This window comes from Nicotiana sylvestris, chromosome 3 (genome assembly GCF_000393655.2).
Source record: "Nicotiana sylvestris chromosome 3, ASM39365v2, whole genome shotgun sequence".
In the NCBI taxonomy this organism is placed as follows: domain Eukaryota; kingdom Viridiplantae; phylum Streptophyta; class Magnoliopsida; order Solanales; family Solanaceae; genus Nicotiana; species Nicotiana sylvestris.
In genome coordinates this window covers 137,316,918-137,334,390 of record NC_091059.1, presented here as the reverse complement: position 1 = coordinate 137,334,390, position 17,473 = coordinate 137,316,918, and the positions used below count along the sequence as shown (strand labels likewise).

Genomic DNA, 17,473 nt, shown 5'->3' with positions numbered 1-17,473 from the left:
GATAGGTCATTTTGAGTTTTAGCCTTTATTTTCGTGCTCCGAGACCTCGATTAGCTCCATTTAGTGTTCTTCGATTTGCACACATAGTCCATGTCTGTTTTTCGAAAAGAATTATGTGAAAAACTGAAGGAAATATGAATTTTAGCCTTAAAATGATTGAGTTAACTACGGTCTACATATTATGTAAACTGACCCGGATCGATATTTTGACGGTCCCTTGGGTCCGTATCATGATTTTAGACTTGGGTGTATTCTTGGAACTGAATTCAAGAGTCCCTAACTTGTTTTAATGTGATTTGTTAAAATTAGTAAACTGAAGGTTTAAAGAATTCTTAAGTTTCACCTTATGTTGACTTTATAGCTACCAGGTTCGGATTTTCGTTCCGGAACTTGATATAGGTTTATTTTACTATTTAAGACTTATCTGTAAAATTTGGTCCAAAATGGGATTGATTTGATGTGATTCACACGTTCAGTTGTGAATTTGAAAGTTCTTAAGTTTCATTGAAAATTTCATGCATTTTGATGTCTGATTCGTAGTTCTAGTGTTATTTTGGTATTTTGATCGTGCGACCGAGTTCATATAATGTTATTACACTTGTGTGCATGTTTGATTTGGAGCCCGAGAGACTTGAGTGAGTTTCAGATAGTATTCAGATCAATTTTGGACTTAGAAGGTTGATAGTTTTCCACTGTTGCTGATGTCTGGTATTTTGTTCTCCGCGATCACGAAGGGTAACTTGGGCTGGGCTGGGCTGATTTTTCTTCTATGTGAACACGGAGAAGCGGTCACGAACGTGAAGCATCGTAGGGATAACCCTTTGTGAATGCTACCCTTCACTCGCGAAACGCAATGGGTTAGGTGGGGATCTGGAGGAGGCAGGGTTGTATTACGCGAACGCAAGCCCAGGCTCGCGAACACGAAGGCCAGGGGGCAAGCCATCGCAAACACGTGCAACCTCTCGTGAACGTGTAGGCCACTAGGCCGCTGTGCTTCGCGAACGCGAAGAAGGCCTGGCGCCCAATGATTTAAATCTCCCAAAGTCGAGATTTATCTCATTCTTCACCATTTTCAAGTTTGAGCTCGGCCTAGAGGCGATTTTGAAGAGGTTTTTTATCCTAACTTCATAAGTTAGTAGATTTTAACTTGTTTTCTTCCATTTCAATGATTTAACCTTTAATCTATTCTTTTCCATGGTGAAATTAGGAATTTAGGTAGAAATTGAAGATTTTGAAAAATTGAGATTTAGACCTCAAATTGAGGTCAGATTTCGAAACTAATAACATAATCAGGCTAGAGAGTGAATGTGTAATTGGGTTTTGGTCCGAATTTTGAGTTTTGACCAAGCGCGCCGGGGGTTGACTTTTGTTGACTTTTTTCAAAAAATGTTAAACATTAAATCTTTTTCACTAGTCGGTAGTTTCTAAAGCTTATTTTGAATTGTTTGAACTATATTTGATTGATCTGGAGCCTAATTCTAGAGGAAAGGCCCCGATTGTGCTTTGATTTGATTGCGGAGTGAGATAAGTATTGGATCTAACCTTGACTTGAGGGAATTAGGAATTTTTGAACTATGTATTGTATGGATTATATGAGAAAATGTCATATATGCGAGGTGACGAGTGCATATACGCCGTCAAGATATCTGTTTTCCATATTTATTTATTTTTGTTATTTCATGAATTATCTTGTTCCATACCTTAACTGTTATATGATTTATTTGACTTCTATGCCATAATCATTATTTGTCATTTAATTATTCTCGTGCTAAATTATTCGTTCCTTCCATGACTCCATGCATTTTCTTACTTGCCTTTAATTGATTTACTTGCACATCTTGATTGTCAATTTAGCAAAATATTGCGTATTTTAGTTAAAAGCTTTCAATGCACCCGTTCTTTGATATTTTTTAAAAATTTACTTATCCAAAATTTGAACACCCTTCGTGAAATTTCTGGCTACGCCATTGAGGATTTTGAGTGTGATCTTTAGGAGCGTTACAGATAGCATTCTTCGGGAAATCGCTGAAGAAACTTCTGCAGCAATGGTATGGAAGAAGTTAGAAGGTCTATATTCTAAGAAATTACTGATAAATCACCTCTACCTGCAAAAGAAGTTAAACATTCTCCGTATGAATGAAGGTAGACTTGTTAAAAACTCACCTTGTTGAGTTTAATTCAATTATAATGGACTAAAAGAACACAGATATTAAAATTGAGAGCGAGGAATAGGCCTTGATTGTGTTATGTTCCTTACCACCGTCTTACGATATTTTTGCTCGTACGTTGTTATACGGGTAAGAAAATATTTCAGTGGAAGATGTTAGTAATGCACTAAAATCTAAAGAGTTGAAAAAGAGTTTTCCAGGAAGTAGAACTGAGGGCAAGGGTCTTGTGAGTAGAGGAAGAACACAATAGAAAGACTAATAGAAAATAGTCAACTGCCATGTCAAAGTCTAGAGCAAGAAAACAGAACTACTATGAGTGGAGGGAACAAGGTCACTACAAGAGAGATTGACCTGAGCCGAAAGAGAAAAGAGGGAAATAGAAAGTAAATAATTTGCAAATATCTTTGATACTGCCAATAATTCTAACGATATTGACTATGTAAGGAAAGTCTATATCGTGAGTTTTAGTTATGGGCTGAATTTATGGGTTCTTGATTCTGGTATCACTTTCCACATGTGTCCATATAAGGATTAATTTGCAACTTGCAAGTAGATGGGTGAGATAATCTACATGGGAAATGATAATGCATTATCAGTAGAGGAGATTGGGAAAACTTAATCCATTATTACTTTTTTCTTCTCTATTTTGCTTTGTATGATTGTATGTTAGTTAACTCATGATTTTTCTCAACAATATATACCAGACAATAAGAATAGGGATTCATTCATATCGGGGTTTATTTGAAGTAAATCCCAAGGGGGGTTATGACTTATGAGCAGTCCTCATTGAATTTCATCTTAATAACATTTATGTTTCAGCTTCTTTTCCCTTCCAAACAGACATTATGACACTAACAAATACTCCAGTTGGCTTTGTTTCAGGTAACCGTGTATTCTTCCATAAATCTGTGAATCTCATAAATTCATTGCACGATCTCATTTATGTCTCACTTCCAATTTTGTACTTTGTTTGCTTTTTTGTGCTTCTCCCAATATCTATGTAATACTTGTACACATTTATGATTTATTTAGTAGTAGTATACAATACCATAGTCTCTCTTGCTGATATCACTATTATCCTTCGGTTTGGTTGGGGAATATTGGAATTTATTAATCATGTGGGGGACCTCTTTTTAAATTTTGGGAACTTACTTTTTGTCAATTATCTATTGCTCGTAACAGCAGTAGCTAAAGTTTCTTACTTTATGGCCTGCAAATTGTACTCTTGTCTGCAATGCTTGCCCATACTTAACAGTTTCAAGTGAATTAAGATAATGCTGGCACTGTTCAATGTGTTTCATTTGAAAGGAAAGCACATATCATGGTAATTACTAATCCGAGCTGATTGATCACAGTCAGTAAGTATCTCGTGTATAAATTATGGGAATCCAAATTTTTTGGCTCACACTCTATATATATGTTAGAAAAATTCATTGAATAAGTAAAAAATTATAGATGCTCCGCTCATCTCATTTTAATTATCGCTTTAGCTTTTTCACGTCTATTGAGAAAAATAATAAATAATAAATACAAAATATAATTTACTAAGTTAACCCTATTAATTTGTTTTGAAAAATGAGCAAAATTAAAAAGAACTACTAGTCCGTTAATATTAAGGGTATAGTTAAAAGTAACTATTCCCTTCGGTCCACAATAAGTGATCAATTTGTTTTGGGCACACCCATTAAGAAAATACTAAATTCTAGACAATAGTTAGTGTGACTAAACTATCTTTAATTAAATGTTGCAGCATAATTTAATGTGAGAAGTAAAAGACTTTTTAGGGATACGTACATAGAGGTAATTTTGGAAAAACAAATTAAATTTTTTCTTGATTATATAAATGGATACTTATTTTGGACCAAAATAAAAGGGCAAATTGGTCATTTATTGTGGACTGGAAGTAGTAACAAATTTTTGAAATCTTGAAGTGATAGTTATTTTGAGATAAATTTTTTAAGCTAAAAGAGACTGTTAAAATGGGATGAAAAGCGTAATAAATTTCAAAGACAATAAATTTGGGTTGTGATATAATTTGGAACCCAAACCCACAAAGTTCAAATAATGAAAAGCCTAATCTCATGCTAAGTGCAGAAATGCTAACATCTTATCCGAAATTAAGGTAGAGAAAGAGGCTTTGGAAAATTTTGGTTGGCGGTTTTCAATTATTTGTAGTAGGAAACAATTATGAAAGACCTATGTCGTGAATGAATATACATATCATATATGTTTAACACAAAACTAATGGGGTCCAACACATAGTGTTATGTCCTCTTGAACTTAGTAACCCTAACAGTGGTGTCCTTATTAATTTCCCTCCTTTCAATTGATAACTCCTCCTTTTCACCACAAATATTTTAGCTTTGCATCGTGGATTCCATTAGTCCACTCCCACCTTTTCAATTCTTTCACAATAACTTGCCTTTCAGAGTACCCTAGATTTCTACCATTTTGTAGCCTCCAAAAAATACCCAACCCCCTAGATCTCTAAAATAAACTTAAAGTATATACATTTGATATTATAAAATTTATATTATACTATCAATATACTTTAACATGTGATATTGAATTAGTAGTTATTTTTTTATTAAGTTACATATTAATGCTTATCATAAACATTTGTTTGTTATTAACTTATAAAATATAAATGATAACATCTATATCTATACTATATTAAAAGCACGAAGGCTCTTAACGAAATGTCGTTCGCCTTTTTTGTCCTTTAAAAATAGAGTTCACATTGGATAAGATTGTAATTAATTATTTTTCTAATATTTAGGATTTTAAAATAAAATAATTTTTTCTCATTAAATTTTCCTTATTTGATCTATGTAGACTCCTAATATTTAGGAATTTGAGATTGCGTAAAATTTTACCTCGAAATTTTCTATAAATAAGGCCAAATAATAACATCTCACTTTTAAGCTCCTTTCACGTTAACTTATAGATAAATAAAAAATTTGATTCTCATAATATTTACAAATTCTAAAAAATATAATTTTTAAGTTGTTCATATAAAAGCAAGGAGGCCAACGAAAACTAAAAAAGCATAAGCACAAAAAATCTATGTGGCTATATCAACAAATTAATCTAAGTGTTTTTGTTAAATCACTTTTGTTATTTTTTTTATCTTTCTTCACCTTTAATGTCAAAATATATTTTAAAAGGGATCCTCTATAGTTCTCCCTTTAAAATATATTTTACACTAGATAAAATAGAATATCCATTGAAATTTGGTTATTAAATTTTTCCTAATTTGAATTTTATACTTAAAAATTAGGACTTTAAATCAATTAAATTTTACCTTAAATAAATAGTTAAAAAGTCAACTATTTGAAGCGTTAATTTTTATTATCCCATCCTTATTGAATTGATAGGTTAATCACCTATTTCATTGTCTTTGTTTTGCAAAACATCTACAATCCTTTGATCATAAAAAATATAATTTATTTTATTTTGAACTTTTAAAATGACAAATAACTTGAGACGAAGAGAGTATATTTTTTATTGGTAGCGCGAGGCACACGTACACAAAAACTAGTTGGGTAAACCATGCCTAAGATCTAACTCATAAACAGCACCAGAGCACTACACACATTAGTTGAGCATAATTGTGAAGGTGATAGCATAACATGAATTTTTTATTGCTTCCTTTTACCTCTTTTGGCATCAAAATGTTTAGGTCAATGCTTCATGTGCTTTCATACGCCAGTACAAATATTCATGCATTTAGTTATGGGTCATATTACCCCTGTCCCTAAGGGTCTTAAAACAACCGTAAAGTAGTCATGGATTCGAACTGTAGAAATAGTCACTAATACTTATATTAGAGTAAATTATCTATGTTACACCCTTAAAATACAGTTCTTTCCTCAAACCTTGCGTGAACGCATGCAAAATGCCTGATATACAAGGCTGCCTTTTTTTACTAATCTGTTAAAGGGCAGGGTGATTACAAAATTAGGTGCAATCTTAAGGAGAAAAATGAAGCAAAACTAGTTCACATGAAACTGGATTGCTTAATTGTTAATTTGGTATATTACCACCTAATTATATACATGCGTAAGTGAGAAACAAAGTCCTTTGGCAAAATATTCGGTGGACAGTGGCATCTGGCTACGTGATAAAACAATACTTACACGTGAACCTCCCTCGACGCTCAATTAGTTAAAAGTAACACCAACAACAAAACATAAGGAAAAAAAAGAAAAAGAAGAATAAAGAAAATAGAATAGCCATAGAACCAAATTCATTAATACACGTACTTCACCCAACTAAGAACTAGTTGTAATCAGAAACAAAACGAACCATATGACCCTTGTAAATAATCTAATTTGTGGACCCACAGTTTTTAAGAGCTAAACACAAGTCAGCATTCTGCCAAACACCTTACCTAAAGAAAATCAAAATGCCTCCACAGCGAAACATGCACTAACACAATATTTTTAAAGGAATCTAAATAAAAGCATAATATTAATATTCAAGCCTTTTTTAAACGTAGGTCTTCATCCATTTCTTTTTCTGCAATCTAATTGATTAATAAGTAAACAATAACAACGAAAAGAACCCTTAATACAGCAAATCACATTGAAGATTAATTAATATTTAATATTAATAAGCTAATCAGAATATTTCTTTTACTACTAATTAGAAAAGAAACACTTTTATGAGAATAAAGACAATGAGTTCCGTGGGATACACAATTAAGTTAACGCCAAGCAGATGCGACGGTGAGAGTTCGTCCCATCCAACCAAAACAGATACCTCCACTTTGTTCATTAACGGTAAAGCCCGGGTTGCCACGTGTCCCCGAGTTAAGCTTCGAACAAAGTGAGTTAGCCACGAGTTGACTCATGGGCCTTTGCACGAACCCAGCCATGCTCATTCGGGCCCGCCACTTCCCGAACACTTCGCATCTTTCAACGCGGTCCCTCCCTTCGCACGCTACCGAGTTAGCCATCTTCCGACTCAGTCCTTCCTCGATCCTGACTCGTTCCAAATTATCCCTAGACACAGTCGCGTCCAGCGAGTCGAACAACGCTCCGTAATACCCACACGCCTCGTTCACACGCGCTAGAAACGGCGCCGTGTTCCCGTTCAATTCTTGCTCAACCACCGTTACCACCTTCGGCGATAACCCCTTCACTCGCCGGAGAAGCTCATCTCTTAGATTCTCCGTCGTTACGCTCTCGTCAGGCAGTCTGTACAATTTGAATGCAAAATTCACTGCTAATGCCTCGTCATGTTCAAGTCCCAGTTTTTCCCTGCTCAAATCAGTAATTTTACAAGCCATTACGTTGAAATACAAACAAACTCCAATTTTGTTAGCCACGGCTTTCAGCTCAACGCCGATAGCATTGAGTCTATCGTCAACTCCGCCTACTAGCTCTGTGAAAGCCGTGATCTTTAGTACAGCTGGCTTTTCTGATTTCTTAGCAGCCAATGCATGCAGTAAATGCAAGTACTGTCCGCCTTGGCCGACGTCAAAATCAATGACGTGAATCTTGTTCGTGGGGTGGTCCGTCAGAGCTTCAAGAATGGCTAGATTCGCAGCCATGAAACCGAGCTTAAAACATGGGGATACCTCGTACAGATTCTGTGTAGATACCGTGTGTTCTTTGCTGTGCAACTCCAACACCGGCGGTGGGTAATCCGTGGGGTTCACGCGCGACCTCAAAGCCGAAACCATGTATGCTGTTAGCCGCTGGATGGAAGAACCTCTGACGTTGGAAACCTGTGATAGGCGCGTGAGGATCTCTACTGCAACATGGTTTATACCTTCGGATATTGCAGTAGCAGCCTCTGTTATGGACTGCTTGGGACAAGAAATTGGCGGAGATTCTGTAGAAGAAGCACATGACGACGTCGACGAGGATGGTGATAGTGAAGCAAGTTTCTGATTCTGGTTCTGGTTTTGGTTTTGGCTTTGACAGGGGCTAATCAGATTCTGTATTGTCTCTGACCACTCGTTGTTGGTGACAACTGAAACTGTATCGCCGTCCTCGTCATCGACGTCGTCTAGGAGCTGTTTCTCGAGCTCCTGAAGCTGATTCATCATCTTTTTCTCTGATTCCTGTGACAGTAGTTCCTGTCCAATAGTTGCTCTGCTATGAACCCCTGTGGAATAATTCTGGGTACCCGGATGTAAGAACCCGCTAATATTAGTATTAGCCGAAGGCAAAGCGGGCTGTGACCGGAGTTGTTGAAGAACAGGGAGAGTATGGCGCGTGTTCATCGTAGAAGCATTTGAATTCGAAGAAAACGAAGAGAATTCAGATGAAATTGAGGAAGCAACAGCAGAAAAATCTATAGGAGAAGCCTGCTGGTAATTTCTGGGCTTTACGTTACGAAGATAAAAGCCAAGCCCTTGTTGTTGCTGTTGTTGTTGTAGAATCATCTGCTGCTGTTGATTTTGTTGCTGTTGCTGTTGTAGAAATTGAAATTGCTGCTGCTGTTGAAACTCCGCAAGAGATCGCTTCCCCATTAAATTGGGTCTCCCAAGAACGATCTGGGTAGCCGGGTCGGGCAAAATTCCAGAAAGCTGAGACCTGAGTGTGTTGTTATTCATGGTAGATCTTCCGGTGTTAATCCCGCCGGCGCCGTAGAAGTCGCCGGGAAAACCTGATGACATTTTTAATCTGTTCCGGCCAAATGGGCTTTTCGATCTGCAAAAGAAACCTCAAACTAATGCAAAAAGTTTGGATATTTATCAAAATTTTGCATTACAGAAAAAAGACAGTTTCCTTATAGAGAGAGAAGAGAGAAATAAAGAGAAAGAGAGAGAATAGGTAGTTTCGTATTAAGCTACTCCATTTGATTGATTCTTGTCATGATTATAAGTTGGGTAGTTTCGAATCAAGCGGCTATTGAGTCCTCTGGTTTTGTGGTCTCTTGTGTAGCGTTATTTAATTTGAAATCCTTGTGTACGTGCTCTTTCATTATTAGCCGTCGATATTAGTATTAATAACTTTAATATGATTCTAGACCTGATGGACGGTTAGATGTTGAGGAAGATGTACGATATATTCACTGTATTATCAAAGGTCTTTGGAGCTGGGGCCGGATAAGGACACACGAAACACGCGCCCCCTAATAACGTGGTTGTACGCATTAGAAGAGCAAAGAAACTGAGAATCTGGAATTATGTTAAAGTAGTCAGTGTAACTGACAAAGTTGTTAACTAATCATGTCCAAGTTTCCAACACTAAATTTAACAAAAGATCTTTTAAAAACCCCCAAAAGAATAACAAAAAGTAAAAAAGAAAGGTGGTTATGTTTTCAAATTATGTTTATGATTGTTAGCTGATTTTAAATAGTTTGATGCTGAAAAACTTTTTCAAGTATTGTAATTAATTTAATAAATAAGAATTATATAATTGAATAAAAGTCTTGAAATTTATAATACAAACACTTTTCGCCCTTGCATCCTTAGTATTACCGCGGTTTTGCACATAATTAGTTTTTGCTAAAAAAGTTCTGATAAATTGTTCTTTATTTAAATGTGCAAACTATACATAAATTTTGTCTTGATAAGGCTCATACAAATGGAAAGATATCACATAATATTTTCACCTCCATTAAAATTTGAACATGGTTCTCAAGTCACTTTACTAACTGTAATATCACGTCCTTAGTATTTAATTAAGTACACGTGTGGCACTTGATAACTCGCTCACGATCTTGCACAATCTGCTCACGTTTTTTATATGCCAAGTCAGTCTTACCACACTCAAGATCCTAAGGGAATGTTAGAACACAAGAGAATTGCCGAAGAAAGTTTTTGTATTAGAGAGAAGTTGAATGTTTTTCTTGGTGATTTTATAAATGAATGGCCCCTTTATATACTAGTCTCGTAGGGGCTAGTGTGTAAATATTAATTGTTACACAAGTCCCTTATTATTTACAAGTAAGACCCCTCTCTAGAATTCTCTACATAGCTGGAATATTCCAAGGACTTTCCTAGCAAATCCATAGGGTTCTAGGGTCTTCCTAGAGAAACATCTGTATTTCTCTAGAACTTTCCTACAAGTGCTAGCCTCTTTCCTATGTAAGCTTTTCATATGGGAAAAATATATGCTAAGTGGCACCTGCGTAGCATGATGATGTGGCGGGCCGTGACACTCTCCCGCCCAATTTGGTGGTGCCTCGGCACAAAGCATCGACACATACGCGCACACCTCACCTTGGCATCGCTGGAGATCTTTGTCCATTAGCCATGATGCCCTACGAGGCGGTTCGCCTTCCCATGTCACAAGGTACTAGTCACTTTTTTCTTGACCCGTTTGTACTTTGGACGGCTATCAATGATGGCCTCGATCCTCCGCTCATCGGATGCCTCTCCTTGCTCTTTTCCTGAATCTCCTCATAACTCAACCAAGTCTAGCAGCTTCTCAAACATCGGGTCCATGCTTCCACTCCCTTTTTGGTTGCCCTCCGTGGTCCCAGCCTTGCTAGCAAGCTTGACCCATCTGCTTGGTATATCGTCTAAGTCCGATAGCATGCCATCACTTTGTAACTCGCCATCCTCTTCAACTATGTCCACGTAACTTTTCTTGCTGTCACCATGCTCCATATGCATGGCGCTAAGGTAGGCTTTGGAATCATCCACGTTCAGCTTAGATTCCAAGTGCATTCCCCCAGTGCAGGCGGTTCCTCCTATGTCACCCTTGTGTGCCTGAGCAATGTTTTCGATCATTGCTACAAGCTTCCCCAACTTTAGGCAACATTTGCTCGATGTGATCTTTTACAGAAGTAGCATCCTCCCTTAGGCACGTACTTGCTACCATTTTCTGGCGCCTTGCCGTTTCTCTTGGACCCTTGTCCATCATGAAATGGCCCCTTGCCATTGCCCTTATATACCTCAAATATGCCTTTCCCGTTGTCCTTGTCATGATCTCCCCCACCCCTATCAATGTTGCCTTATTTGGACTTGGCAGGCTCCATCTTGAAGTCAACGAGCAACTCGGTTACCGCTATGACCTCGTCCATGCTAGCTATTTAATGTCTTCTTAACTCCTACTTTGCCCAATTTTGCAATCCATACATGAAGTAGAAGAGGGAATCGTCCTCGGACAACGACGAAATTTGCAGCATTAAGGTAGTGAACTCGCACACATACTCCCGAATTGTGGTTGTCTGTCGGAGCTCCCTTAGATTCTGCCTTGCCTCGTACACCACATTCATCGGATAGAATTGCTTCTTCAACTCCTTCTTGAACTAATCCCATGACTCAATCTTATATAGTCCCTTCTCCATGTCAGCACACTTTCGACGCAACCATAGCGCAGCAACCTCGGTCAAGTACATTGAGAAGCTGCATACCTTACCAACTTCGTCATCTTCCTTGACTACCTCAAAGTACTTGTCCATCCTCCAAAGTAAGTCGTATATCTCGTGTGCGTCCCGTGCACCGCCATACTCCTTTTGCCTAGGGACCTTCACATTTGCCCCTTTTGCAAGTACCACGCCCTTGGTAATCCCGACCATTATTCCCTACAAAGTTTCCTTCTAGCAATCTCTTGTATTTTTTCTAACATTCCTTAGTCATAACCTTTGCTCTGATACCATGTTGTCACGTCCTTAGTATTTAACTAAATACACGTGTGACACTTGACAACTCGCTCACGATCTTGCGCAGCTTGCTCACGTTCTTGCTATGCGAAGTCAGCCTTACCACACTCAAGATTGCTAAGGGAATGTTAGAACACAAGAGAATTGCCAAATGAAACTTTTGTATTGGAGAAAAGTTGAATGTTTTGCTTGGTAATTTTACAAATGAATGGAAATATTAATTGTTACACAAGTCCCTTATTATTTACAAGTAAGACCCCTTTCTAGAATTCTCTACATAGCTAGAATCTTCCAAGGACTTTCCTAGCAAATCCATAGGGTTCTAGGGTTTTCGTACTCTTTCCTATGTTAGCTTTTCATATGACAAAAATATATGTCAAGTAATACCTACGTGGCATGATGATGTGGCGAGCCATGACACTAAGACCACACCCCTTAGTTGTTTCTTTTAAAACTTACTCTAGTTGAAATTTTATCCTTGGTTGTACAGATCTAGGTGAGCTGTTACTTGTGTAAGTAAATAGAGTGATCCACATTTAATTCTAAATGGTAATGCTAAATGATATTTAATACTAGTATTTCATTTATATGCAGACTGAATAATACATAATTTGATCATTGAAAAAACAAAACAGCAGTGGTCAAATCATAAGACACATTAAAGTATCCAAATAGGTAAAAGGTACAAGTCAAGTAGCTATCATGTTTTCTACATGCATGTCACTAGTTGCATAACACCTTTATCATTGTGAAAAAAGAAAGCTTAATACTACATGGTTTTGTTAATTACTAAATTGTTGTGATTGTTAGATTATTGCGCATTCTTGAGGGCTACATGACATTTTTAGATAATTAGCTGAGAAAACAAAGTTTCTTTAGGTAATAAAGATTAGTGAATAAATAAATTATATTGAAATATATAAAATATGAATTCAATAAGAGCAAAATGGAGAATGGTGCATCCCTGTTCCAATCGGATATTTGGTTGAACCGTCTTGGTGATCAATTTCTTCATTCTTATTCAAATTTTAAAAAGAAAAAGATAATTAGAGAAGCAGACATAAGTGGTGGGAATGTGGACAATGCAGCGCGTGGGAGTGGGACACATGGTGTGATTTTTTTTGTGACTAAGTGCTGGTTTGGATATAAGAATTGTGAAATTACGGAAAAAGTAAAGCTTTCCTTCGAATGAAAATAATATTTAAAAATTAGAATTGTGTTTGAGTGTGAATATAATTTGGAGTTATTTTTGAATTTCTTTTGGGTGATTTGAAGTAAAAATTTTGAAAAATAATTTTTTGGAGTTTTTTTAAATTTCCAAAATCAACTTCAAGTAAAAATTAAAATCTTTATAGCCAAACACTGATTTCGGAAAAAAAATGAAACTTTTTTGAAAAAAATTGAAAAAAATCTTATGGCCAAACGGGCCCTAATATATTTCAATGACGGATGGTTTAATTTGCCAGCGAGTTATATAATATGAGAATTAAATATTTCTTCCGTCCTAATCTATACTATATTAAAAGCACGAAGGCCCTTAGCGAAATATCTTTCATCTTTTTTATTCTTTTAAAATAGAACTTATATTAAACAAAATCGTCATTTATCTATTTTCCTATTATTTAGGAGTTTGAAACTAAATAAAATTTGACTACTAAGTTTTTCCTTATTTGGGTATAAAAACATCCTAATATTTAAAGTAAAGTAAAATTTAACTTATATAAATATATTCCTTATTTGATTTTGGGTAAAACAACTATTGACTTGTCATTGTAAGTATGTTTCTTCCTAAAAAGTTAACTCTCTCTAGTAGCATTACATATACTTATTTTCTTTATAAATATGATCATATGTTTCAACACAAGCTAATCTAATTAAAACTTAAAAATCCAAACAATGCAGCAATTTTATTACATGTGTCACATAAGCACATCATGTCAAGCAATATAAGACGTAAATAAGAATAATAAGTGGAAATAGCAATTGATATTTAACTAAATGTAATATCTGTTTAAATGATTAAAATAAATATTTACTATATATTAATTTTGAATATTTTGACAGTATAAAATAACCCTTCAAGTTCTAGAATAACACTAACAAAATAAGAAATAAAATTTAAGGTACCTAATAACCTAAAAATTTATGGGGTAATTTATATGAAGTCAATTATTATCACAGAGTTAAAAGTTTCGATACTCTTTAAAAAACTAATTATTCCTTCAATAAATTAAACTATGTTAACCAGTTATATTAAAATGTAAATTTTATCTCATATTTAAAAGGTTATATTCAACTTATCAAGTGTTATTATAATTTTAGTAAAATGTGATTTAAGAATTTATATTTGCATTAATTTTTTTTCATAGAAGGGTATAATATATCTATTTGTCAATATATGTATATATACACTCTATTATAAAAGCACGGAATTTTAATACAAAATGTTGATAGATTTTCTTACCTTTCATAAATGCTTTCATGTCTGATAAATCATAATTACAATTAATAATTAATTTAAGGCATAACTAAAATTTAGAATTTTGACGACTTTAACATGATAGATCATTTTCCTTCGTTGAGTTAGTTAAATAAAATTAACATTCATCAGCTTCATAGTTTTAAAGTTTTTTCATTAACTTTTATTATATAACTCAAATATGAAATTTAAATAATGTTATGTGATTTTTTTGAAATCTCGTATTCCTTGAGTCCAGGTTCACGCGCAACACACGTATACTACTGAGGCTAGTTTATTAAATACTACTCCTAGTTATACTTTATATCGTCACATTCTTCTATGATTTTCTTACCACTTTTATTTCTCTGTTAACTCTAACTCTTCCTCCTCCGTCTCACCTATCCCCAATTTGCTCCATGGACTCACCGACACGTGTCAATGACTTGCTTTACGTGTGTGACTTGTTTAAAATCTAGTAGAGAAGATTTGATTACTAGTAGTATTTTATAAATTAAAGGAAGAGAATCCGTCCAGTTTTCGGGGTTGTTTCTGTTGCTTCGGTTTGAAGTCAATTCTCCGTTCAATTTAGGTGTCAAATGACAAAGTTGGTATTCTTTGAAGATACTCTTCTTGTTTCTTCCTTACTTCTTTTTTATTCGAGTGTAAAATGTGAAGAAAGTCAAGCCTAAATGTTGAGCAACTCAAATTAACTATAACAAATTATCTGTCATATTTTGGTTTTATGTACAACAACCCCCCTCTCCTCCCCCACCCAAATTAGTTTTGAGGGGGTCTATTCATATACTAGTTGTATAGTATAGTTGCAACACAGAAATGTAAAGGTTATAACATATAGCATATTCTTATGGAAATTCATTCTCTTATGCTAATGTTTGGGACACTAATTTAGCCTTCAAGATTTTAATAGAGTTTACTTTGTTTTTGCCAAATATCAACAACTGAAAAGCTAATGGGGGCATGATAATGTACTTTGGTTATCGTTTTCATGGACATATAAAATCACTACTTGCCATGTACTACTATCTTTCTCTAGAGAGAGATATATTCAAAAAGTCATGATATTTAGGATAAACGATATGTCTATAGTTTCCCTATCACTACTATAAATCCGATCATTAGCGATCCAAAAAAGCGATCAACATTGGTCGGTTTAGGTAAATTACTGACCAAAATTCGTTCAAACACACTTGGTCGCTATTTTGGTGGTCGTTTTAGTATACCGGCCAAGGTTGGTCGCTAATTACCGACCAACGTTGGTCGCAAAGGTAAAAAGACCAACTGTACAATTTAAAGCACATACCGACCAACTTTGGTTGGTAACAATATTTTAATAATTTAACTTTACCGACCAAAGTTGGTCGGCATATTTAAATTACGTTATGTTATTAAAATTTAAAAATTAGCGACCAAAGTTGGTCGGTAAATTAAAATATATTTTTTTTAAAAAAAAATAAAATTTAACCATATCGACCAAAGTTGGTCGGTAAAGTTGAAATCTGGGTAATCCTTGTTCAATAACCGACCAACTTTGGTCGGTAATTTTTAATTTTTTTTTTAAATTAAGCGACCAAGGTTGGTCGCTAATCAACAGATTTTTTTTTTAATTAGGAACCAACCAACTTTGGTCGATTTTTTGTGTTTAATTTTGGCATAAAATGCCTGTTTTGGCAGCTACACCACCTGCCAACATACCAAAATCCCTAAACAACAACACAACAACAACAACACAATTCAATAAATATATTAAAACTAACAAATTAAAATTCAACAGAACTAAAAAATCCAAAACCAAGTTCAAACTTATTACAACTAGTTCAAAACCGGTTCTATTTGTCTAGTTCAAAATATATAAAAGTCAAGGAATATTTTGTACAACATCATCATCACCGTCTGATGAACTTTCATCTAAAAGATGGTGTCGAGAAGGGTTTTGTTGAGGACGGGAAGAACGACCACGGGGAGGACGGGAGGAACGGTCATGGGGAGGACAGGAGGAACGATCACGGGGAGGACGAAAGGAACGCTCACTTTCAACTTGAGCCTCTGGAGATGACTCACGAGACCGGGGCAACGGAAAAACTCCAGTAGATAGGAGAGTTCTGATCTGAGCTAGCATGCCAAAGAACCAAGCATCTCTAACCCTTTCTCTTTCCTTGGCCGCTTCTAACTCGGATGTGAGCTTTATCACAGTCTCCCGCATAGCGGAGAGACTCTCTCCATCAAGTTGTTCACCTTGCGAAGAAGTCCCTATTCTTTGCATTCCACACTTATAGCGATAGAATTTCTTAGTAGGAAGCCCGTATACCTTCCCCCAATTTGGACCGCCATCAGACTCCATTCATATTCTTTCAGCATCCTCGTCCGAAGGTTGGGTAGGTTCGCCCGATTCACCAGCTGGCTGAGTGCGGATGAATTCCTCCACGTTAGTTTGGTAGCGACCCTATACGAAAATTTAAATTGAATTAGTATTTCAAAATTTATATAAAAGTAAATTAAAATACTTAAAGAAAAGTGAAAGCTTACATATATAGTCGAGTCCCGGTCCTCGACCCACCTTTCTTGATCCGTTTCTTTCTTCTTCTTTACAATATGCATCTCCTTGAATAGCTCATCATGGTTCATTAGACACCCCAATTTCTTTTCCTGAAAATAAATTAATTTAGTTAATAAACAGAATAGATATAGTTTGAAAATTAAAATAATTTAAGCAATTATGTACCAATCTTCTTTTTATTGTCCCTAGACTGATCGCACCTCCAGTGTGCAAGGAGCCTCCCTTCTCAGATGCGTAAGTTTTCTTTCCTTTTTCGCTCTTCTCTAAGAACTTTGAGGTAAGCCATTGCCTTTGTAAATCATCCCATAAATTTTGAAGTAACCAGTCAGTTTTCTTGTTCTTCTTTCTAGCTTCGGATAAAGTATGCGACAATCGCTTGCGAGCTTTGTGATGGAAATTTTCAACAACTTCTGCGCTATAGCGGTGTTCCCATACACACTTGCTATGTATTTAAAAAGTTAAATATTATATGAAAATATCATAAATATAAATTATTAAACTGCTTAAAAGAACATTTATACCTTAAATTGATTGAAAATTTGCTCCTTCAGCGAGAATGGAAAATCAGTCCAAGTCACATAAGGGCCATCATAAAGCTTTCTGATGGCTTTGGTGATTATCCCCGTAGTCTTATTACTCGGGATGAACCTGCAATTTAACAATAAAAACACATTAATATCTTAGAATTTTTTTTACAAA

At 35.4% G+C, this 17,473-nt stretch overlaps 1 protein-coding gene across 1 annotated transcript; it reads right to left on the bottom strand.

The window, feature by feature from the left end:
• Nucleotides 1-6,750: 6,750 nt before the first annotated feature.
• Nucleotides 6,751-9,040, bottom strand: LOC104235222 (scarecrow-like protein 8). Its single transcript, XM_009788940.2, has one exon. It carries the CDS (start codon nucleotides 8,797-8,799, stop codon nucleotides 6,877-6,879), a length of 1,923 nt encoding a protein of 640 aa, XP_009787242.1. The 5' UTR covers nucleotides 8,800-9,040; the 3' UTR covers nucleotides 6,751-6,876.
• Between the last annotated feature and the right edge of the window lie 8,433 nt (nucleotides 9,041-17,473).

What these genes read in the sequence shown, in the direction of transcription:
- LOC104235222 (XM_009788940.2), bottom strand. Translation starts at nt 8,799, where the DNA reads ATGTCATCAGGTTTTCCCGGCGACTTCTACGGCGCCGGCGGGATTAAC.